General features: G+C 58.5%; 3 protein-coding genes across 8 annotated transcripts; 1 reads left to right on the top strand and 2 right to left on the bottom strand.

Annotated features, from left to right (window-relative positions):
• The first annotated feature begins 1,616 nt into the window (after positions 1-1,616).
• On the top strand, positions 1,617-12,294 carry AAAS (aladin WD repeat nucleoporin). Of its 5 annotated transcripts, none has more exons than XM_002711015.5 (16): positions 1,617-2,255; positions 2,847-2,974; positions 7,176-7,231; positions 7,722-7,813; positions 7,922-7,968; positions 8,190-8,288; positions 8,512-8,655; positions 10,426-10,546; positions 10,756-10,880; positions 10,981-11,041; positions 11,181-11,271; positions 11,388-11,481; positions 11,565-11,632; positions 11,718-11,799; positions 11,879-11,963; positions 12,050-12,294. In XM_002711015.5, the coding sequence occupies exons 1-16, from the start codon at positions 2,133-2,135 to the stop codon at positions 12,272-12,274; spliced, it is 1,641 nt and encodes a 546-aa protein (XP_002711061.1). In that variant the 5' UTR covers positions 1,617-2,132; the 3' UTR covers positions 12,275-12,294. The 5 variants fall into 5 exon arrangements, 4 of the variants coding, with proteins under 4 accessions (XP_002711061.1, XP_008254733.1, XP_051701510.1 ...); XR_016216765.1 differs by having other exon boundaries at positions 1,975-2,255; positions 10,448-10,546; XM_008256511.5 differs by lacking the exon at positions 7,176-7,231 and having other exon boundaries at positions 1,969-2,255.
• A 192-nt stretch (positions 12,295-12,486) lies between these two features.
• Positions 12,487-18,294, bottom strand: MYG1 (MYG1 exonuclease). 2 transcript variants are annotated; one of them, XM_002711127.5, is made up of 7 exons: positions 17,994-18,294; positions 17,753-17,865; positions 15,461-15,620; positions 13,349-13,501; positions 13,094-13,216; positions 12,831-13,012; positions 12,487-12,704 (listed from the first exon to the last, which is right to left on the bottom strand). In XM_002711127.5, the coding sequence occupies exons 1-7, from the start codon at positions 18,198-18,200 to the stop codon at positions 12,506-12,508; spliced, it is 1,137 nt and encodes a 378-aa protein (XP_002711173.3). In that variant the 5' UTR covers positions 18,201-18,294; the 3' UTR covers positions 12,487-12,505. The 2 variants fall into 2 exon arrangements, with proteins under 2 accessions (XP_002711173.3, XP_089164541.1); XM_089308415.1 differs by lacking the exon at positions 15,461-15,620 and having other exon boundaries at positions 17,994-18,249.
• Positions 18,295-18,445: 151 nt separating this feature from the next.
• Positions 18,446-22,159, bottom strand: PFDN5 (prefoldin subunit 5). Its single transcript, XM_002711014.6, has 6 exons — positions 22,080-22,159; positions 21,799-21,901; positions 21,606-21,637; positions 19,317-19,391; positions 19,130-19,235; positions 18,446-18,636 (listed from the first exon to the last, which is right to left on the bottom strand). Exons 1-6 carry the CDS (start codon positions 22,149-22,151, stop codon positions 18,560-18,562), a joined length of 465 nt encoding a protein of 154 aa, XP_002711060.1. The 5' UTR covers positions 22,152-22,159; the 3' UTR covers positions 18,446-18,559.
• Between the last annotated feature and the right edge of the window lie 298 nt (positions 22,160-22,457).

Genomic DNA, 22,457 nt, shown 5'->3' with positions numbered 1-22,457 from the left:
GGGTTTTTAAATGCTTTGCATAAAAATAAACATTTTTCATTCCCATTTTTCCTTGAACTTTTTGAAGTACCCTCATACATCCCCAAATAGCTTATTAACATTTATTACATGTATGAACCAGTGCTCAGTGGTCATTTGGTTGATGGCAGAGTTATGGCTAATAACCTCTGACATCCACTTGCATTGTATACTTTTTTTAAATACTGTTTTTCTCTTTTTAAAATATTTATTTATTTATTTGGAAGGCGGAGTTACAGAGAGGCAGAGGCAGAGAGAGAGAGCGAAAAGTCTTCTGTCCAGTCGGTTCACTCCCTAGAGGTTGCAATGGCTGGAGCTGTGCCAATCCAAAGTCAGGAGCCAGGAGCTTCTTCTGGGTCTCCCATGTGGGTGCAGGGGCCCAAGCACTTGGGCCATCTTCTGCTGCCTTCCCAGGCAAATTAGCAGGGAGCTGGATCAGAAGTGGACCAGCCAGGTCTCAAACCAGTGCCCATATGGGATGCCAGCACTGTGGGTGGCGGCTTTACCCACTACGTCACAGCACTGTATAACTTAAAAAATTCATTTTTATTCATATAAAAACAGATTTCACCTATTTCATTTACAATCCTAAGAATATAATAACCATACTTCCCTCCCTCCTACAATTTTTTAAAAATTTTATTTATTTACTTGAAAGGCAGAGTAACAGAGAAAGTGGGAGAGGGAGACAGAGAGAGATCTTCCATCTGCTGGTTCACTTTTCAAATGGCTTCAATGGCAAGGCAGAGGCCAAGAGCCTAAAACTTCATCCAGGTCTCCTACATGGGTGGCAGGGACCCAAGTACTTGAGCCATCCTCTGCTGCCTTCCCGAATGCAAATGAACTAGCAGCGAGCTGGACTGGAAGTGGAACAGCCCAGAACCTGAAGCTGCTTTGCCAAATGCCAGTCCTCCCAATCTCACCAAAAACAAAAAAGATGTGTTTAATCCATTTGACAGCAGAGTGACAGAAAGAGAGACAGAGACAGAGACTTTCCATTCACTGGTTTACTCCCCAGATGGCTGCAATGGGCCAGGCTGAAGCCAGGAGCCAAGACCTCCACCCAGGTTTCCTACTCCAGCGCTTGCGGCACTGCAGGGAGCTGGATTGGAAGCAGAGGAGCTGGGACTTGAACCAGGCCCTCCCACATGGGGTGTGGACATCCAAGCAGCAGCGTAATCCCGGGCTCCACAACCCTCACTTTTCTTCCTGAGTCAGATCGCTTGAGTTGAGTAATCCAGGAACAATCTGTGTGCCCGACGTCCCGAGGTTGCGGTAAATAAGCCCCTAAAAACGTTACTGCCTTCCACCTGTCTCCGAGACCCCTTCCAGGCCGCCTAGGTCCCCTAGGTCCCAGCGAGGGCAGCGCTGGCCTTCCCGAGGTCCCCCCTCTGACTTTCTTCCTCCTGGAGGCGTCTCCCGCGGCGTTCCAGCCTGCTCTCTCTGACACAGCCTGTGTTTTCCTTGGGTCCAGCCACAGCCCTGGGAGGGCTTAATTAGGTACTTTCCTGAACCTGGCTTATTTTGGGCTTTCCGAGCTCTGAGAAAGTGAGTGGGAGACGGTGTTGGGGAATTCGGAGTTGGAAAAAAACAGTAGTCTCAAAGCATTTAAAACACACACACACACACACACACACACACACACACACACACACACACACACACACACACACACACACACACACACACACACACACACACACACACACACACACACACACACACACACACACACACACACACACACACACACACACACACACACACACACACACACACACACACACACACACACACACACACACACACACACACACACACATCTATCCAGCCCTTAAGCCAGGGTTGGCCTTGCGGACGTGTCCGCGCTACTCCCCCTCCTGCCGCTAGGAGGCGCGCGAGGACCCTCCGGAAGTCCGTTCTGAGACCGCGCACGCGTCCTTCTTCCTCGTTGCTCTTCGCTTCACTTCCGTTTAGCTTCGCGGCGCCGTTTGTCCTGTCCTGCTACCCGTCCGCATACGAATCTAGCCCGGGAACTGAGTCAGAGAGCAGCGCGGTGTCCGCGGCCACCAGCCGGGCGCTTGCCCGCTGCACGCGTCCTCGGGATTGGCAAGATGTGCTCCTTGGGGTTATTCCCTCCGCCGCCGCCTATGGGCCAAGTCACCCTATATGAGCACAATAACGAGCTGGTGACGGGCAGCAGCTACGAGAGCCCGCCTCCCGACTTCCGGGGCCAGGTGGCTTGGGCGAGGAGGGAGGGGACCTGAGGCATGGGGGCGGGGTCAGTGAGAACTGGGGAAGGGTCGCCGCGTGGTGAGGGCGGGGTGGCAGAGACTGGGCTACTAGAAGCGCCTGGGAGGCTGGACGGGCTGGGATGTGTCTTAGGGTCGGGGTTAAGGGATGCTGAGTAGCAGGGGGCAGACCTGGAGGGGGTGGGGAGAGTGCAAGCGAATCTAGGGACTGAGATGGCTATTAAAAAGTTGGAAGTAAAAAAAAAAAAAAAAGTTGGAAGTAGTGTCCGGGAGAACTGGGAAGACCCAGCTTTGCCCTCCCGCCGTGTTCCTGGGGCGTTATTGACGTTAGGCCAGAGGCTGCGTCAGTGTGAACCGGTTGCATCGGAGCAACCGTGGGAAACGGTGTCCTGGTTCTACAGATCAAGGAGCTGTTTGCTTCCCGTTCTCTTAAGTGTTAAGATTGTGGAAGTGGGAGGCGGTTTGGAGCCTCTTAGCCGTAACCCACACCCCACCCCCCAGCTCGCATCCCCCCGTGGGCTGAGGATCTGGGGGTGCCTCTGACTCAGCCACACCCCTCACTTCTTTGGCCTGTAGTGGATCAATCTTCCCGTCCTACATCTGACCAAGGACCCCCTAAAGACTCCTGGGAGGCTAGACCATGGCACGAGGACTGCCTTCATCCATCACCGGGAGCAAGTGTGGAAAAGATGCATCAACGCGTGGTGAGGTCACGGCCGCGGGTCCGGGGGGCACCGTGGTCACCACACCCTGCCTCGGGCTGCTCTACAGGAGGCTGCTTTATTCAGGCCCTCTCCATCACACGGCACAGTGAGCAGTCAGGTCTCACTGTGGAACCCAAGCCTGTGGCACGTCAGTTCCATTTGCTCTCCAATGGCTCCCCTGGTTTTCTGGTTGGATCTTTTTTTTTTTTTTTTTTTTTTTTTTTTTAAGATTTATTTATCTATGTGAAAGCAGAGTTACAGAGAGACAGAGAGAGGTCTTCCATCCACTGGTTCACTCTCCAGATGGCCCCATCAGCTTTGCTGATTGGAAGCCAGGAGCTTCCTCTGGGTCACCCACGTGGATGCAGGGGCCCAAGGCCTTGGGCCATCTTCTGCTTTCCCAGGCCATAGCAGAGAGCTGGATCGGAAGTGGAGCAGCCGGGACTGGAACTGGTGCCCAGATGGGATGCCGGCACTGCAGGTGGTGGTTTTACCCGCTACGCCACAGCGCTGGCCCCTTCTGGTTGGATCTTGTGGACCAGCTCCCCTCCCCTACCTACCTGGTGCTGGTGCCACTTCTGAGCTGTTGTGTGAAGCCCTGCAGAGTTAGCTCTAAGGTGGCACTGAGTCATCTCACTCATTATGCACCTGCAGCAGTGGAGCCGCGCTGCCGAGTTGTCTTCTGGCTCTGCCACTTTGAGCTCTGTGACCTCGGGCAAGCCACTTAATTGCTGTGTCCCCCGGTTTCCTTGTCTGTGAAATGGAGCCTGGCTTCTTACTGCAATGATTGCTTGAATTGACAGGTGCAACACACTTAGTACCTAGGTTTGTGGGTTTGCTGTTGTTACTGTTACCTGGGAGATGAATTCCTAGGTATGATCACTTGTAATTTCATGAGCTAGTGCCAAATAGTCTTCTAACGAAGTTGTACACATGCGCATGTATGGGCCCACCAGCAACGTAAGACGGTGTTTCTCTGCTCACGTCCTATCGGCCTGTGATGCTCAGTGTCTCAGCACAGTTTAATTTGCGTGTCTCTTTGTGGGAGTGAGGCGGAACAGGAGGTCACTGGCTGCAGATTCCTCCCGTCTCACCTTTGACCTTTTTTTTTTGGTTTTTTTTTTTTTTTGACAGGCAGAGTTAGACAGTGAGAGAGAGAGACAGGTCTTCCTTCTGTTGGTTCAGCCCACAATGGCTGCTACGGCCGGCGCTGCGCCGATCCAAAGCCAGAAGCCAGGCGCCTTCCCCCCGGTTTCCAATGCGGGTGCAGGGCCCAACCACCTGGTCCATCCTCCACTGCCCTCCTGGGCCACAGCAGAGAGCTGGACTGGAAGAGGAGCAACCGGGACAGCACCGGCGCCCCAACCGGGAACCGGGACTAGACCCCGGGGTGCCGGCGCCGCAGGCGGAGGATTGGCCTAGTGAGCCGCGGCGCCGCCTCACCTTTCTAACTGCATCTTTGCAGCTTTCTCAATGGCTCCTCTTTCTGATGGCCCTGAAGTGTTAGCATTCCCAGGGTTGGATTTCCAGCTGATCACACCAAACCCGGGCGTGCACTCGTGCTTGGGCCCTCCTCCACTGCTTTCCCAGGTGCATTAGCAGGGAGCTGGATCGGAAGTGGAGCAGCCAAGACTCGAACCAGCGCCCATACGGGATACTGATGTCCCAGGTGGTGGCTTAACCCGCTGCGCTACAGCGCTGGTCCCCTTGGCGTTCACTTGTTTGCCACCGCTTGGCTGTTCCACTGACATCACACATTCTGCATGTTCCCACGTAGTCTTCATTTCTTTCTCCAAACCTGCTTCTTCCTGGGGGTTTTCAAGGAACAGTTGTATCACTCGCTGAGGAGCAAGTCTGAGTCCCGCAGACGAGTGACGCCTGCTGCTTGCTCTCTGGGACGCGCTCTCCACGCCTCTGTCCTCTCACCTGAAAACACTATGGTAACAACATGTCTAGAATAGGGTGGGGCTGTGCCTGAGTCAGGTCAGGGAAGCACCTAGCCCAGCGCCTGGCTGTAAGCTGTTCGATGATACAGTTCCTACCTGGGGTTTCTCTGCATGTTCGCATTCCCATGGTGACAGCTAATTAGTCTTCAGATCTTGTCCCTTCTGCTTCCTGAATCTCCAGCTGTCTCCCTGTTTCCATGCCCGCTGGTTCAGGACACTTGTGTGCATTTTTTTTCTGCATTCCTCAAGTAGCCTCTTCACTGATGCCTTTTTCTCTGTTCTTACCCTCTAACCTGTAGCCAGACTGATTTTTTTTAAAGATGTATTTATCTATTTGAAAGGCAGAGTTACAGAGAGGCAGAGGCAGAGGCAGAGAGAGGTCTTCCATCTGATGGTTCACTCCACACATGGCCACAACAGTCAGAGCTGTGCCAATCTGAAGCCAGGAGCCAGGAGCTTCCTCCGGGTCTGCCACACAGGTGCAGGGTCCCAAGGACTTGGGCCATCTTCTACTGCTTTCCCAGGCCATAGCAGAGAGCTGGATTGGATGTGGGGCAGCCAGGACTTGAACCAGCGCCCATATAGGATACCGGCACTGCAGGAGGCAGCTTTAGCCTCTGTGCCACGGCACCAGCCCCCAGACTGATTTTTCTGAAATGCTAATGTGACTACCTTATTCCTTTGCTTAAAACCCTTCCAAGAGAGTAGGCACTGTGCCTCAGAGGGCTAAGCCACAGCTTGGGATGCACGCGTCATCCCATATGGGTACTGGTTTGAGTCCTAGCTACGTTCTTCCAACCCAGCTCCCTGCCGATGCGCCTGGAAAGGCAGTAGAAGGTGACCCAAGAGCTTGGGTCCCTGCACCCCTGTGGGAGTCTTGGATGGAGTTCTGGGCTCTTGGCTTTCACCTGGCTATGGTGGGCATTTAGGGAGGGAACTAGTGGAGAGAATCTCTCTCTTTCTCTCTCTTTCTTTCAAGTAGATAAATATTAAAGAACTCTTAAAAAAACAGCAAGCCCTTCTGCAGCTGTCTGTTGGCTGCCGCAGAGCAAGTCCTGGCTTCCTGACCTGACCTGACCTGATCACAAAGCTCCCAAGGGCCTGTGAGCCTCACGCAGCTCGCCTGGGAGTGGGCAGGGTGCTCAGGAGATCAGCAAGACAAGTAAACGGAGTAGTAGTGTATAAGGCACCTAGTGTAACAGCTGGCTCGTGAAATGGGAACACCTTTTATTATTTGTTTTTAAAGATTTATTTATTTTGAAAGTCAGAATTAGAGAAACACACACACACACACACACACAGATCTTCTGTCCACTGGTTCCTTTTCCAGATGGCCACAATGGCCAGTGCTGGGACAGGCCAAAGCCAGGTGTTTGATCTGTGTTTCCCATGTGGGTAGCAGGGGCCCAAGCACTTGGGCCATCTTCTGCTTTTCCCAGGAGCATTAGCAGGGAGCTGGATCAGAAGTGGAGCAGCCGGGACCTGAACTGGTGCCCATATGGGATGCCGGCACTGCAGACAGTGGCTTAACCTGCTGCGCCATGATGCCAGGCATCATGATGAAAGGCAGAGTTAGAGAGAGAGCACAAGCGCTTCCATCTACTGGTTCACTCCCCAAATGGTTGCAAAGGCAGGGGCTGGGCCAGGCTGAACAAGGAGCCAGGAGCTTCTTCTCGGTCTCCCAAATGGGTGCAGGGGCCTAAGGACTTGAGCCAGCCTCTGCTGCTTTCTCAGGTGCACTAGCAGGAAGCTGGATTGGAAATGGAGCTCCTGGGACTCCAGCCAGCACCTGTATGGGATGCCAGCACTGCAGGTGGCAGCTGAACCCATTGCAACGCAGTGCTGGCCCCAGTACCTTTATATTTTTTTATTTTTTTAAAGATTTATTTATGCAGAGGCAGTTCACCCCCAAAATGCTGCAATGACTGGACCTGCATGGATCTGAAGCCAGGAGCCAGGAGCTTCTTCCAGTCTCCCACATGGGTGCAGGGGCCCAGGGACTTGGGCCATTTTCTACTGCTTTCCCAGGCCATAGCAGAGAGCTGGATCAGAAGTGGAGCAGTTGGGACTCAAACTGGTGCCCATATGAGATGCTGGTGGCGGCTGGTGGTGGCTTTACCTGCTACGCCACAGCACTGGCCCCAGCACCTTATTTCTAATGCATGTTTATGAATGAATGAATGAATGAATGGCAGTTGTAAAGAAGGGCTGACGGGACCGGGGTGATCTCACTCACAGCTCCCTCTCCCTGCCAGGCGCGACGTGGGCCTTTTTGGGGTGTTGAATGAAATTGCAAACTCAGAGGAAGAGGGTGAGGTTTTGTGTGGTGCTCCCTGGCTTTGCCCTTGTTTATTTCCTCTCTCCATTCTTGAACCTCACCCCGGCACCCCCGGCCCAGCCTTGAACCTCACCCCGGCACCCCCGGCTCAGTCCTAAACCTCACCCCGGCACCCCCGGCCCAGCCCTGAACCTCACCCCAGCACCCCCGGCCCAGCCTTGAACCTCACCCCAGCCCCCCCCTCCGGCCCAGCCTTGAACCTCATCCTGGCACCCCCGGCCCAGCCTTGAACCTCACCCCAGTCCCCCTCTCCGGCCCAGCCTTGAACCTCACCCCAGCACCCAGCGGCTTTCCCTTTAGCCCTGTTTTCCCCTCCTCCTCACCCAGGGCTCCCTGAGGGCGGAGTCCAGAGCACTTGCTGGGCAGGGGGCTGTGGGGGTGCTCGGCCGCGCTCCCACCTAAGGGGGTGCCCGCCGCTGGCGCTGTGAGTGGCGCGGTCACAGCTGCTTCCTCCCCCCCGCAGTGTTCGAGTGGGTGAAGACGGCATCCAGCTGGGCCCTGGCGCTCTGCCGCTGGGCCTCTTCCCTCCACGGGTCCCTGTTCCCCCACCTGTCTGTAAGTGCCCGCCCCGCCCTGCCCCGCCCACTCATCCCGGGCTTGGGTGGGAAGGTGGGGGAGGGTGGCAGCGGCCCAGCGCGTCCTCCGTCTGCTCTGTTCTTGCAGCTCAGGAGTGAAGATCTGATTGCCGAATTTGCCCAGGTCACAAACTGGTGAGTGCGCAGGCCCTTGGAACTTCTCGTGGGGAGAGGGAGGTCGGGGCACAGACTCCTCCTGCTGCATTCTGGCTGCTCCACGCGGTTCACTCCTGCCCCCCTCCCCCCAGAACGAATAAAAGTAGGAAAAACCCTGTCCCCTCATGTGAAGGGATCAGCTTTGGGGCTGGGGTGGGGGCGGGGCAAGTTCCGAGTCTTCACGCTCCCCCATGGCCCAGGTCCAGCTGCTGCTTGCGGGTTTTTGCGTGGCACCCACACACCAACAAGTTTGCCGTGGCCCTGCTGGACGACTCGATTCGTGTGTACAATGCCAACAGGTGTGTGCGGGGGGAGGGCGTGCACCTGCCCAGCTGTGGCCCCGGGGAGGGGGGCCTGCAGTCCCTGAGCCTGGTCCCCATGGCTGCTTCCAGAACGGGGGTCCAGGAAGCCCTGTAGGTGGATTTGTCCCCCTTCTAGCTCTCCAGCGGGGGGGGGGGTGTCGGTTTCTCTTCCATGACCATACTTGGGTCTCCTGAGCTGTAGCGTCCCTTTTTAACTCAGCACTATAGTCCCCTCCCTGAAGCACCGGCTGCAGCGGAACGTGGCAGCCCTCGCCTGGAAGCCCCTCAGTGCCTCTGTGCTGGCCGTGGCCTGCCAGAGCTGCATCCTCATCTGGACGCTGGACCCTACCTCCTTGTCTACCCGGTGAGCCCCGCCCACCCAGCACCGGGGCCTGAGGGTGCTAGCCTCGCCAGGGAGCAGTGGAGGGTGGTGAGGGTCCGGAAGGGTGTCCTTGGTCCTCACCGCTTGTCTCAGGGCTGTCAGGGAAGCAGATCTGAGGCCAGGCTGGGCTGCTGGGAGAGCTCCAGTGAGGGGGAAGGGATGGGCGGGGGCTCCTGGGACCCTGGTGTGGAAGGCAGACCGGGGCACGGAATGACACGGGTGAGGGCAGAGACCAGAGAACCGGGAGAATCCCCAGGAGAGACTGGAAGTGCAGTGGCCGTGTGGCCTCTGGGGACTGAGCCAGGGGATGCAGGAGCTCTCGCTTTGCGTCTTTTCTCTCTAACTGTGGCTTTCAAATGAAGAAAAAAAAAAAAAAAGACAGCCTTGGCAACTGCAGCTAGTTGCTTCCTTCCGTTGGTTCATCCCCGAAATGGTTGCTACGGCCAGGAGCCAGGTGCTTTTCCTGGTCTCCCATGGAGTGCAGGACCCAAGCACTTGGGCCATCCTCCACTGCCTTTTCAGGCCACAGCAGAGAGCTGGCCTGGAAGAGGGGCAACCGGGACAGAATCCGGCGCCCCAACCGGGACTAGAACCCAGGGTGCCGGGCGGAGGATTGGCCTAGTGAGCCATGGAGCCGGCCGACTTTTTTTCTTTTTAAAAGATTTATTTATTTATTTGAGTTGCAGAGAGGCAGAAGCAGAAAGAGAGGGGGTCTTCCATCCGCTGGTTCACTCCCTAAATGGCCACAATGACTGGAGCTGCACTGATCCAAAGCCAGGAGCCAGGAGCTTCTTCTGGCTCTTCCACATGGGTGCAGGGGCCCAAGGGCTTGGGCCATCTTCTGCTGCTTTCCCAGGCCATAGCAGAGAGCTGGATCGGAAGTGGAGCAACCAGGACTCGAACCAGTGCCCATATGGGATGCCGGCACTGTAGGCAGTGGCTTAACCTGCTATGTGACAGCCACGGCCCCAGTTTGTTGACATTTTACAGAACAATCTGTTCTATATACATAATGGCATACAGCTACGGGAAATTATTTTTATAGAATTAAAAATTTTATTATAATGTCCATTTGTGCAGGCATGACCAAATAAACTCCAGTTCATATACCCAGGGAAATACAGCGGAGCCACTGAAAAGGAGAGGGACCTCTGTGAACTGACCTGATGAAATTTGCTATAAAAGTGCCAGGCATTGTTGTCCGTTCAGCCGCCCAGGGCCTTGCAGGTGCCAGGGGCCATTACAGTTAGGTGGGAAGTGGAGGTGGTGTTCAACGATGTGGCTCTGGAAACCTAAAGCTAAGGAAGCTACAGTGGGCACCCATGGGTGGCCCCCAGCCCAGTGGGGGCAGGTCTGTCGCGTGTTCATCCTATGCTTAACACACAGGGTGGGCAGGGCAGAGAGGCTGAGCTGGGGACACCAGCTAACTGCTGAGAGAGGAGAGTGCAGGAGGCTGGGCCTGCCCGGCTGGGCAGAGGGCTGGCTGCTCCCCAGGGAGGCGCCTCTGAGCTCCGCTGCCCCCCGGGCCTGTGGCTGGTGCTGCACCTCAACCGGCCCCGGAGGACCCGCTGAGGGTGGCTATCTTTCCTGCTTTTTTGTTAACTTCTTATAACTTATTCCCATGATCCTTACTGCTCCTTGCTAACCTGGGTTTGCGCTCACTGGAGCCATGGGGTGGAGAGGCTTTAGGCTCCAGTGGAAGCTGCAGGCCTTTCCTGTCCTCTGATTCGACGTGTCCGTCGTCCCTGACAGACCGTCTTCCGGCTGCGCCCAGGTGCTGTCTCACCCCGGGCACACGCCTGTCACCAGCCTGGCCTGGGCCCCCAGCGGGGGGCGGCTGCTCTCTGCTTCCCCTGTGGACGCCGCCATCCTGGTGAGTCAGTCCCTGCTTCCTTTGCCTGCTGGAGGACGGTGTGGGGGAGGGGCGGGGTCCTTGTCCCTTCAGCTCTGAACCCATCCAGAGGCCGGCTGGGCACACACGCCCGTGTCCGCGCGTCTCCCAGCCCCTCCCGGTCCTGTGCACCCTAGAGCGCAGGCTCCCTGCTGAGGGTGCTGGTTTTCCCCACCCGCCGCCGCCCCCAGGTGTGGGATGTCTCCACAGAGACCTGCGTCCCCCTTCCCTGGTTTCGAGGCGGTGGGGTTACCTACCTGCTCTGGTCCCCCGACGGCAGCAAGGTCCTGGCAACCACGCCCTCAGCTGTCTTCCGGTGAGTGGGAGAAGGGCATCGGGGGAGCCTCAGCCCTGGGGTCAGGCCAGGCCTCGCAGTGCCGAGCCCCTGAGCTGTCCTTTGCCTCTCTCTGACTCAGAGTGTGGGAGGCCCAGATGTGGACTTGTGAGAGGTGGCCCACCCTCTCGGGGCGCTGTCAGGTAAGCAGGAGGGGGCTCAGGGGAGCCGGTCCGGTGGCGGGCTGGGGAGGGCAACACCACGGGGTCTGACTCCCCCTCCTGCCCCCCCCCCACCTCTACTGTTCCCCGGGCCTCCCCCTCTCCACCTCCCTGCCCCCAGACTGGTTGCTGGAGCCCCGACGGAAACCGCCTGCTGTTCACCGTCCTGGGGGAGCCGCTCATTTACTCCCTGTCCTTCCCAGAACACGGTGGTGAGTCAGGGCTGGGGGGCAGAGGGAGGCAGCCCCTGCTGGGAGGGCTAAAGGGAAAGGGAGACCTCCCAGGTGCCCATGCCAAGCCGGCGGGGGTGCTGTGCTCCTGCCCGCAGGCGAGGGAAAGGGCGGCGTCGGAGGTGCCAAATCCGCAGCCATAGTGGCAGATCTCTCTGAGACGACCATCCAGACCCCTGCGGGGGAGCAGAGGTGCGTGCGTGGCACGGGGACCAGCGGTGAGAGGAAGGCGGGCGGGAGCCCCGAGCTTCCCTAATGCCTGTCCTGGCCCGCAGGCTCGGCGGAGAGGCCCACTCCATGGTCTGGGACCCCAGCGGGGAGCGTCTGGCTGTGCTCATGAAAGGTAGGTGGCGAGGAGGCAGCTCGGGCCGCCCTCTGCGGGACTTGGCCTCCAGGGCTTCCCCTACCCCCGGCTCCATTTCCTTCAGGAAACCCTCGGGTGCAGGACGGCACACCAGTCATTCTCCTTTTTCGCACGCGAAACAGCCCCGTGTTTGAGCTGCTGCCCTGGTAAGTGCCAGCAGGCCCGCGGGTCCCAGCCTCCCTGGGACTCGCGGCCCATGCACGGCCCCTCTGCTTCCCTCCCCAGCGGCATCATCCAGGGGGAGCCGGGCGCCCAGGCGCAGCTCATCGCCTTCCACCCTTCCTTCAGCAAAGGGGCCCTGCTCAGCGTGGTGAGTGCCCTGGGTGGGCGGGCCACAGACGCGGGGCTGCAGCCGCCTTGTGGTGCCGGCTAAGGTTCCTTCTCAATACTCCGCAGTGCTGGTCCACAGGCCGGATCGCCCACATCCCCCTCTACTTCGTCAACGCTCAGTTCCCGCGCTTCAGCCCAGTGCTCGGCAGGGCCCAGGAGCCCCCCGCTGGAGGCGGACGCGCCGTTCACGACGTGGCCCTCTTTACGGAGACCTCCCCAACCTCTGCCCCTTGGGACCCTCTCCCGGGGCCGCCACCTGCTCGGACCCACTCCCCTCAACTCCACCTGTAACGATAAAACTTTTCCACTCAGTCGCCAGGCTGTCTTTCCCAGGGAGTTGCATGGGGTGGGGGGTGGGGCGTGGACTTTAAGAGCCTGCTGTCACTTGTGACTCTGGGCGAATTATTTAACCCCTGGAACTCGAGTCAGAAAGCAGAGCGGAGTGGTGGGCGTGAGGAAGACCTAGCATGCACAGTGTAGGGTAGTGATCGGTCAAGGCTGGGTCCATATGAGATTTAAGTTTTATTTGACTGGGGGACTCGTGGGAGGCACAGGTGCTGGGCGCTGGGCCAGGGTGGCACGGGCCATGCTCAAGGCGCCCTCTCGGGTGCGGTGCCCACCAATGAAGCCACTGGCGTGGACGAAGATGCAGCCAGGGATCCCGCTGACTTGGTCCAGGGTCTCGTCCCGAAGTCCCCGCCACGGCTCTGGCAGGGGCAGCCTGCGAGTGGGCAGAGAGAGGGAGCAGGTGAGAGCGCACGGAGGCCAGGGGGACCACAGGGGTGCATAGCAGAGGTCCAGGCTGGGACAGGCCTGACGGTCTGCCAGGGGTCCCCTGGGGCCTCACCGGCTTTGGAATGAGTGGGGCTCCTTGGGCACACACTGTACGCGCCACTGTCCCGCCTGGTCAGTGTAGATGACAAAGGCGATGGCTACTGGTGGGCACAGCGTGGACTCCAGGTGGTAGAGATGTTCCTTCCAGGGGCATCCGCCTTTGGCCAGTTCCACTATCTCCCCACTGGGGTCCACCTGCAAGGAAGCTGGGGCGTGGGCTCCTGCCGACCACAGCTGTGGGTCCGTGAGTCACGGTGTTTCTCCCCAGGCGTGTACCTGGAGTCGCTGGGCCAGGGCCTCTTCCACCAGGGCCCGGGCAGGCAGCCAGCTGTGCTGGTAGAAGTCCAGCCGCTGCAGGAACTCCTCCCGGACCAGATCCATGGCACGCTGGAACCCTGCCTGGAACGGTGGGAACCGCAGCGGAGGCGCCAGCCCCAGCTCCGAGCCTCGCGGGGGCTCAGGCGCCAGGGCTCCCATCCCACTCCAGGGCCTTGCCCGGCTCGGGCTCTCTGCCCTGGGGACCCTCCTTACCTCCGTGTCTTGGTTGGGCTGGTTCCAGGTGGGATTCAGCCGAGCCACCCGGGCACTCAGGGTAGTGGTCAGTGCGTATCGGGGCTCCCCCTCATCCCACTGCGCAATCCCATTGTCCACCGCGTCCACCTCCTCCACGAAGTTCTCATACATCTATGGCGGCAGCAGGGGAAGGGCTCGTGAAGATGACACAGGAAGCCTGTGTGAGGCCGCCTAGGTTTCCGGGGTGGCTACAGTGGGTCACGAAGCCTCCTGCTGGCATCTCCGGGGAGGAAGCTGCGGAGTCTGGGGCCAGAGAGCTCAAGGTGCTGGGACAGGAATCGAGACGGCCTAGTGTTCAGTCCACTGCACCACGCCCAGGCCGAGGGCGGCGGAGGAGGCAGGCAGTGGCTGCCGGCTCCCACAGGGCAGGTCACAAGTTCTGGAGGGGTTTGGTGGGCGCGGATCCCCGCGACTGAGGGAGGCAAGGTCACTACTTGGGGGGCCCTGCGAATGAAGTGCAGAAGGCTCTGGTCAAGACAAACTCTGGGCCAGCGCCGCAGCTCACTAGGCTAATCCTCCGCCTTGCGGCGCCAGCACACCGGATTCTAGTCCCGGCCGGGGCACTGGATTCTGTCCCAGTTGCCCCTCTTCCAGGCCAGCTCTCTGCTGTGGACTGGGAGTGCAGCGGAGGATGGCCCAAGTCCTTGGGCCCTGCACCCCATCGGAGACCAGGATAAGTACCTGGCTCCTGCCATCAGATCAGCGCGGTGCGCCGGCCGCAGCGGCCATTGGAGGGTGAACCAACGGCAAAGGAAGACCTTTCTCTCTCTCTCTCTCTCACTGTCCACTCTGCCTGTCCAAAAAAAAAAAACAAAAACAACAAAACTCTGCAGGAGAAAGGACGCTAGACTGGACGTCCAGAGCCGGGGGCACTGCTGTGGCTCCTGCTCTTACTTATGAACAGATCTTCCAATTACGGGCGTGTTCCCTAAATGGGCTGGGCCAGGTTGAAGCCAGGAGCCACAAACTCCATCCAGGTCTTCCATGTGGGTGACAGGGGCCCAAGCACTTGGGCCATCATCCACTGCCTTCCCAGGTGCGTTAGCAGGGAGCTGGATCAGAAGGGCACAGCCAGGACTCGAACCAGCACTCCGACATGGGATTCTGCCCTCGCAAGTGGCAGCTTAAGCTGCTGTGCTACAGTGCTGGCCCTGCTGCATTCCTGGGCCTTAAGAAAAGATAAATTATTCCAAGAGTTTTAGATGTGTTTTATGCACGCCTGCCCCACAAGATAGGCCTACGTCCACCCCACATAGTGTCCGCGGAGGGGGCGAGGAGCTCCTCCGGGCACGGCGCCTGTGTCCAGACCCCAGCCTGATGCTTGGCTAACACATGGCGCAAGGGTGTGGGCCTTGTGGCACTGCGGGTTACATCCTGCATCCCACAGTGGTGTGCCGGTTTTTCAGTCTTAGCTACCCTACACTTCCGATCCTGCTTCCTGCCCATGTGCCTGGGAGGTACCTGAGCCCCAGGAGATCTTGCTCCTGGCTTTGGCCTGGCCCAGCCCTGGCTGTTGTGAGCATTTCGGAAGTGAACCTGCAGACGGAAGATCTCTCTCTACCTTTCCAACAACCAAGTAAACCTTTTAAACACAAAACTTGACTCTGGTTGGCTAGAAGCCCCGTGGCAGTCTCCGGCACTGTGAACGCTGGGTAGCTGGAAACTAACTTCACCTGTTCCCGTGTCTTGGCTTTTGGAGCACACGAAGGCTGTGTCACACGAGGCAACAGGTGGGGAAGCGGAGGCCTGAGCAGGGTCAGGGAGCCCCACCTGCGGGCACACTGGTGGAACCTGAAGCTACTCTGGCAATCAAAGCCTTCAGGGCAGCCACAGCCTCTGGGTTGGATGTTTCCATCTTTTTCAGGTGTCAAGGAAGAAAAAAAAAAAAAACAACCCAGCAACAAAACCCCAGGAAGTGCTGCTTGCTGGCTTCCACAGCCTTTCTCTGTGTTATGCATCCACTCCCAGCCCCCAGGAAGCAGGTGGAGCCCGTCCCCTTCCCTGTGGCCAGTGAGGTGAGCCTGACTGCAGCGGGGCGAGTGCCGGGCCGCATCTGTCTCGGGTCCACACCTTGTCATAGAGGACGCCCACCACGTCGTTGTCCTCAGTGGTGCCCAGCAGCTGGGCCAGCAGCTTGTGCCCGAAGTGCAGGTAGACGAGGCCCGCGCTGCTCAGCTTGGTCTGCCAGGGCTTCCCGGGGCACAGGGAGCTCATGGTCTCCGTGAAAGACCTGAGGGGCACAGGGAGGCGGGCAGAAGTGGAGCAGATGCCCGCCAGGGGTGGGGACTGGTGCAGGAGCTGGGAGGAAGCCCGTCTGCGAAGGCTTGGGTCTCCTCAGGGGCCAGCTGGCTTCATCTCCAGTCACGCATTCATTCCACAGTGGTCTATTCGACACGAACTGCGTGCCAGGAGACAGTGAGGCTAAAAACCAAGACCCTGACCTGGCCTTCAGGGTCCCGAGCGAGTGAGCGAGCGAGCGAGCACTCTGGCTACAACTGAACAGGAGCAGGGAGGGGAGCGCCTGCGGGACAGTCCCCAAGGCTGGGTTAGCGGGTTTACTGGACAGAGGGGCGCAGGAACAAGCATTCCAGGTGAGGGAGTGACGTGGACGGTGGCTGAGAGACCAGTCCCTCGTGGCGCTTGGGGGTAGCGAGGAACTGGCCAGAGAGGAAGCCGGGCAGCGGGTCAGGCTGCGCTTGGGATGCAGCACACAGCACAAGCACTGAGTCCCTGCCTCCCACGCAGAGCTCCTGGCTCCTGGCTTCAGCCTGGCCCAGCCCAGGCAGCTGAAGGAATTTGGAGAGTGAACCAGCAGGTGGAAGATCTGTGTCTGTTGCTTTGCTTTTCAGATGAAAAACAAACAAGCATTAAAATAAAAAACCGCAGGAGGGCAGGTAGGGCCAGACCATGGCAGGCCTTGGGTGCAGTGTTCTGGACTTTTCCCGTGGACGCGGGGGAGCTGCTGGAGGGGCGGTAAGTGGGCAGGTGTGTGCCAGAGCTCGGCTGGTGTGGAGGTGACTGCAGTGACACGGGTGGGACCCAGGCAGCCACGACACGCACAGCAGTGGACAGGGAAAGGGTGCGACAGACGCTAGGGGAGAAGCCAGGCCAGGCATTTCTAAATACCAGTCCAGCTTCCAATCACCCGGGGAGCTCACTGATGCCTGTTTAATGAGTTCTGTTACTAAAGACTGAGTCAATGCAAAATAATATTCACCAGGTACAAAATACAAAACGGTACAACAACTGGTGAGACAAAGTTGGGAAAGAGGCAAAACCGCATGCCCCGTTGATGCACAGCTGTGTGAACCTACACGGCAGCACGGGTACGCAGGTGGGCAGCTGTGCGGACTAAGGGTGCTGCCTGGAATGCCCACACCCTGTATCGGAGACCCGGGGTTCAAGTCGGCTCCACTTCCCACCCAGCGTCCTGCTCACACGCACCCTGGAAGGCAGCAGGTGACGGGTGACGGCTTGCCTACTGGGTCCCTGCCAGCCACCTGGGAGACCCTGGCTTCAGCCTGACTCAGTCCTGGCTGCTGTGAGCACCTGAGGAGGGAACCTGTGGTTCCGGGAAGGCCTCTGTCTTTCAAAGAAAAATAAAACAACAAAACCCAAACAACCCCAAGGGTGTGACGAACACAAACTTCAGGCATCTCTTGCTGCTGGGGACAGGGAAGGCGGTCACAGGGATGGAGGTGGAGGTCACGGTAACGTCTCAGCTCTCAGGTTGTGAGGCCGGCTTGTGGGTGTTCATGTTCCGTTAGATATCCTAGGAGCGCTGTACAAACACCAGTGAACCTCTAACACACAAGCAAGACCACGTGCGGGAGACAAGCGGGCAGGACGGGCAGGGGCGACCCCGGGCCGCTCCCAGGTCGGGGCAGGTCCAGCGGCGGCTGGCAGAGTGGCCTGCAGGAGCAAGGGTGGGCCGAAGACGGGCTATTCTGAGCCGCAGCTAAGAAGTGGGCGCGCCTGAACAGCAAAGAGCAGAGACTTAGAATACCTTCACGGGCCCTCAGGGACAACCACTCTTTAATTCTTAGAAAGCTTTAATTAGCTTTTAACAGGTTCAATATGGTTCGCAGACACAATTTCAAGAATGTGATATTGCCTACCCCTACCCCGTTCGTTTTATTTCAAGACACAGACAGGGACAGACCGACCTCCCACACGGGTGGCAGGGACCCCGAGCACTCCCGGAATGGCCCGTGGGTGTCCAAGCAGCGCCGTGCCCGCCGCCAGCCCCCTGCCCCTGGACTCTCAGGACGGCGGCGGCGGCTCGGCTGAACCCGAGCTTTAGGCTGGAGCGAAGGAAAAAGAGACCGGAAAAAGTAACCGCAGGAACGCCCATGAGCCCACCTCTGGTGATGATCGTATCGGTGTCTCTGCGGGTCGTACTCGCCACCCACGTCCACCACGATGTCACACGAGGCCAGCTTTTCGGGGTCGCGCGTCCGCACGATCTCCGCATCCTGTGGAGAGCACAGCGGTGAGGGGGCGGCCGGGGGTCGCACGGGCACGGGGGGGCGCTGGGTCTCCGGCTCGGCTGCCTGGGCTCCTAGAAGGGGCGGGTCCCAGGGTCGGTGTCGCGGCCCCGCACCTGGTACTCCGGGAGCAGGCGAAGCAAGGCGCACGCCAGTGCCTCGTCGCAGTGGAAGGTGCCGTTGTGCGTTCCGATCCGGGGCGGCGCCATGAAGCTGCGACGCGGGCGCTTGGGGGCCGAGACGGACTCCGAGCTCAGCATGCGGCGCCCGGCTCGCAGGGGCGGCAGCAGCGGGAAGAAACCACGCAGAAGACGGCGGCTCATGCAGCTCCCCGCGCCGGCGGGGGGGGCGGGGACAGCCGACCCGGAAGAGGAAGCGCCCACGCGGTTCCGCTTCCGCTCGCCAGCTGTTCCCACGAGCCCGCAGCTCCCCGCCGCGCCTGGGGCGCAGCCTCGCAGGTGAACCGCTCGCGCCTACTCGACGGGCTCTGGGGAGCGGCCCACCTCACTACCGCCCCCTCCCATCGCACCACCGGCCCCTCGCTTAATGCAAGAACAGCTCAACATTCTGCCATGGCAGCACATTTATTAACATTAAACATAAACATAAGCCCCTCCCCCACCTCGCCCCCAGCCAGGCCCCAGAGTCCTGGGCCCCGAGGCACCGCTTGTGCAGGAAGCGCTCAGGCCTTGGCCGTGGCCTGGGCTGCCCCCAGAGCTGTGAGCTGCTGGATCTTCTGGCCCATCATTTCCATGACAGCTGTGGGGAGAAGGCGGGAGTCGGGTGCGGCTGGGGGACCGACTACGGTCGCAGTCATGCGACCTCGGACCCCGCGGCCGTTGTGGGGGCGCGCACTCAACATTTGAGTCCACCACGTGTGGGTCAGTGCGCCGGTCACTGGGGTGACAATGGACACTATCGATGCATGCGGATAACCAGAAAGTTCTCGTGTGGCAAGGCCGCCCCAGTCAGCACAGCTGTCAGTCCTGGCTGGGAGTGAGGAGACCCCGGTCCCAGGGACAAAGCCCTACCCCACTCCAGGGAGTTTGGTTGATCTGCAGTGGGTGACCCTGCTAGGCAGCCAGGGTTTCAGTTGCCTGCATCTGCTTCTTCGGGCTGTGTGTTCCTTTACCTACACCTCACTCCACCTCCCAGCAGTACCCAAGCCGCGACGGGACGGCCTTCCGACGCGGGGATCTGGGCAGAGGGGGCGCCGCGGCTGTCCACACCGCCAGGGCTGGGCGGGGCTTACCCTGCTTCATGGCGTGCTTCTCCTGCAGAGCCGGCTGGATCTTCTCCATCTGCTTGGTGAGGAAGTCTATCTTCCTCTTGAAGAAGTCTTTGGCGTCCTCAGCTGTCTGCAAGACCAGAGGGGAACGAGGGGCTAACCGGAGACCCTAGACCACATTCTGCATCTTCCCCAACCTCGCCCCACTCACCTTCTCCACGTAGTAGCCAGTGCCCACGTCGATGAGCACGTGCTCCACGTCGTGCAGCTTGCCAGGGACGTACATCTGCGAGGCAAGGGTTAAGGGGAACCAGCCCAGCATGAGCCCCGAGTCCCTGTGGGCCAGCTGCTTGGCCTCCTACGGCTTCTTTCTTTCTTTTTTAATTAATTTATTTGAAAGGCAGAGTTACAGAGAGATCTATTCACTCCTCAAGTGGCCGCAACTAGCTGGCTGGAGCTTCTTCTGGGTCTGCAGGGGCCCAAACACTTGGGCCATCTGCTGCTGCTTACCCAGGCGCATCAGCAGGGAGCTGGATCAGAAGTCGGCCAGGACTGGCGCTGTGGTGTAGTGGGGCTAAGCCTCCACCTGCAGAGCCAGCATCCATATGGGTGCTGGTTCAAGTCTCAGCTGCTCCTCTTCCAATCCAGCTCTCTACTGTGGTCTGGGAAAGCAGTAGAGGATGGCCCAAGTGCTTGGGCCCCTGTACCCACGTGGGAGACCTGGAAGAAGCTCCTGGCTTCAGGTTGGCGCTGCTCTGGCTGTTGCAGCCATTGTGGAGTGAACCAGTGGATGGAAGGGCTTTCCAGTCTCTGTCTCTCACTCCCTCTGTCTGTAACTCTGCCTCTCAAATAAATAAATGTCTTTTTTTTTTCTAAAGAAGTGGAGCAGCCAGGACTTGAACCAACAAAGGCGGGTGCTGCAGGCCGTGGGTTAATTTGTTGCACCACAGTGCTGGCCCTGACCGTCTTTTTTTTAAAACAAACCACAAGGGGTAAGGACTGAGTAATCTGGAGGCCTTAGAAATATGCCTGAAAGCCAGTGCTACGGCCCACTAAGCTAATCCTCCGCCTGCAGCGCCGGCACCCCAGGTTCTAGTCCCGGTTGGGGCACCGGATTCTGTCCCGGTTGCTCCTCTTCCAGGCCAGCTCTCTGCTGTGGCCCGGGAAGGCAGTGGAGGATGGCCCAAGTGATTGGGCCCTGCACCCACATGGGAGACCGGGAGGAAGTACCCAGCTCCTGGCTTCGGATCGGCGCAGTGTGCCGGCCATAGTGGCCATTTGGGGGATGACCCAACGGAAAAAGGAAGACCTTTGTCTCTCTAACTCTGTCAAAAAAAAAAAAAAAAAAAAAAAAAAAAAAAAAAAAGGAAAGAAAGAAAAGAAAAGAAAAGAGAAAAGAAAAGAAAAGAAAAGAAAAGAAAAGAAAAGAAAAGAAAAGAAAAGAAAAGAAAAGAAAAGAAAAGAAAAGAAAAGAAAAGAAAAGAAAAGAAAAGAAAAGAAAAGAAAAGAATGCCTGAAGCCCCCAAAAGGCAGCCGCAAAGATGCTGGCTCCTTTTGGAGAAAGCTGGCTTGTGCTGGAACTCTAGCCCCGACTCCATCTCCCGCCCTCCAAGCGATTGTTGTAACTCCTCCCAAGGACTCCTCGGCAAAGACTGGATTTGGTGATGGTCTCCCCCTGCCTGGAGTGGACCCCGTGAAGAGCCAGCCTCATGTCCCCTCATCGTCCCCCATCACGAAGTGGCTCATGCCCATTCACTGCTACACCGCCGTTCCTGTGCCCTTTCCCAAATGCCAGCTATGCACCGCAGGTTCGCCACTGCCAGAACCTGCTCATTCCAGGTCAACCCCCAGCAGGTGAGCCTAACCCAGGCTCCTTCCAGCAGCTGAGGAATGGGCCACGGGGAAAGTGAAATTTAGGGTTAATGAACAGAGCCAACCTCCCTGTTTAATACTAGCAAAAGAAGATCAGCTTTTTCTTCATATTCATGGCCTCTAACAGCATGGGGGGGGGGGGGGACCACAACTCTACATACCATATCCCTTGGCACTCAGAAGGCATGAGCTGGATGTCGACCTGAGGCTACGAAGTGTGTACAACAAGAGCCCTCTCAAAATCACTGGGGGGAGGGGGTAGCCAGTAAAGCCGCTGCCTGCAGTGCCGCTTCCCATGTGGGCGCAGGTTTGAGTCCCAGCTGCTCCACTTCCAATCCAGCTCTCTGCTGTGGCCTGGGAAAGCAGTGGAAGATGGCCAAAGTCCTTGGGCCCCTGCACCCGTGTGGGAGACCCGGAAGAAGCTCCTGGCTTCGGATCGGCACAGCACTGGCCATTGCGGCCAATTGGGCAATTAACCAACGGATGGAAGGCCACTCTCTCTCTGCCTCTCTGTAACTCTGCCTTTCAAATTAAAAAAAAAAAAAAAAAAAAAAATCAAGGGGGAGTTCTACGGTGTCCTCCCCGCCCCCGGGAGGCGGCGCGGTAGCAATCCCAGTGGAAAGGATACGGAACTTGTCAGTGGGACGAGCAGTTCTTTCCCTGTGAAAGCAATGAAGACAAACAGCGTGGGCAGGCTGGCAGCCGTAAAGGGAGTTCAGAGCCCGGCAGCATGCACAGGGCGCGTGCAGCGGCGCTCAGCGCGCAGCGCCCGGTCCTCTCGCCGCCGCGGTCCCCGCGTTGCCCGCTCCTACGCCGCATACCCTCGTTGCTCTTGTTCAGCACGTTCAGACAGTCCTTGGCTTCCACGTACTTGGTCTGTACCACCTTGAGCTGGGCGATGGACGTGGACAAGAACTCCACCTCCTACACGGGACGGGAAAGCAGGGCCGGCTGAGGACCCGGGGCCCGAGAGGGGCGGACCCTGGGAGCCGGGGAAGGGAAACGGCTCAAACTGGAAAGGAACGGGGTGGGGGGCGAGAGGCTGCGTGTGGCCGACGGGATGTGGAGCGCGCGAAAGGTACTGCTCGGGCTCCATCCCCACCTGATCCAGCTGGTTCTTGAGCATTTCTAGCTGCGGCAGGTTCAGCTCCGTGATGTTGATCGACTGCGCCATGTTGGGACGGAGGAGTAGCCGAGAGGAAGCCGGCCGCGTGAGCGACGCTCTAGCCGTCTCCTGCGCGTCTCTATGGCCGTGCCCGGCGGCCTCGCTGCGCCGGACGTCTCTATGACCCGCAAGGGAGGGAGGCGCTGGAGCCGCTCAGGTGCACCTTGTGTTGAGAGTCACGGGATAGTCTAAGCCTAGTGCAATAAAGTTGTAGCAAGCCATGACGCCTGTCCTCCAGGAAGTTGAAAATCCTGAAGTGCTCAGGACACAGCCACAATCCTGTAAGGCAGCGTGTAAATCTAGTGACCGACAGCT

Source organism: Oryctolagus cuniculus, chromosome 11 (assembly GCF_051225735.1).
Source record: "Oryctolagus cuniculus isolate XC-2025 breed Fujian yellow rabbit chromosome 11, ASM5122573v1, whole genome shotgun sequence".
In the NCBI taxonomy this organism is placed as follows: Eukaryota; Metazoa; Chordata; class Mammalia; order Lagomorpha; family Leporidae; genus Oryctolagus; species Oryctolagus cuniculus.
The sequence above is the reverse complement of the archived record's forward strand: the minus strand, read 5'-3'. Positions and strand labels throughout refer to the sequence as shown.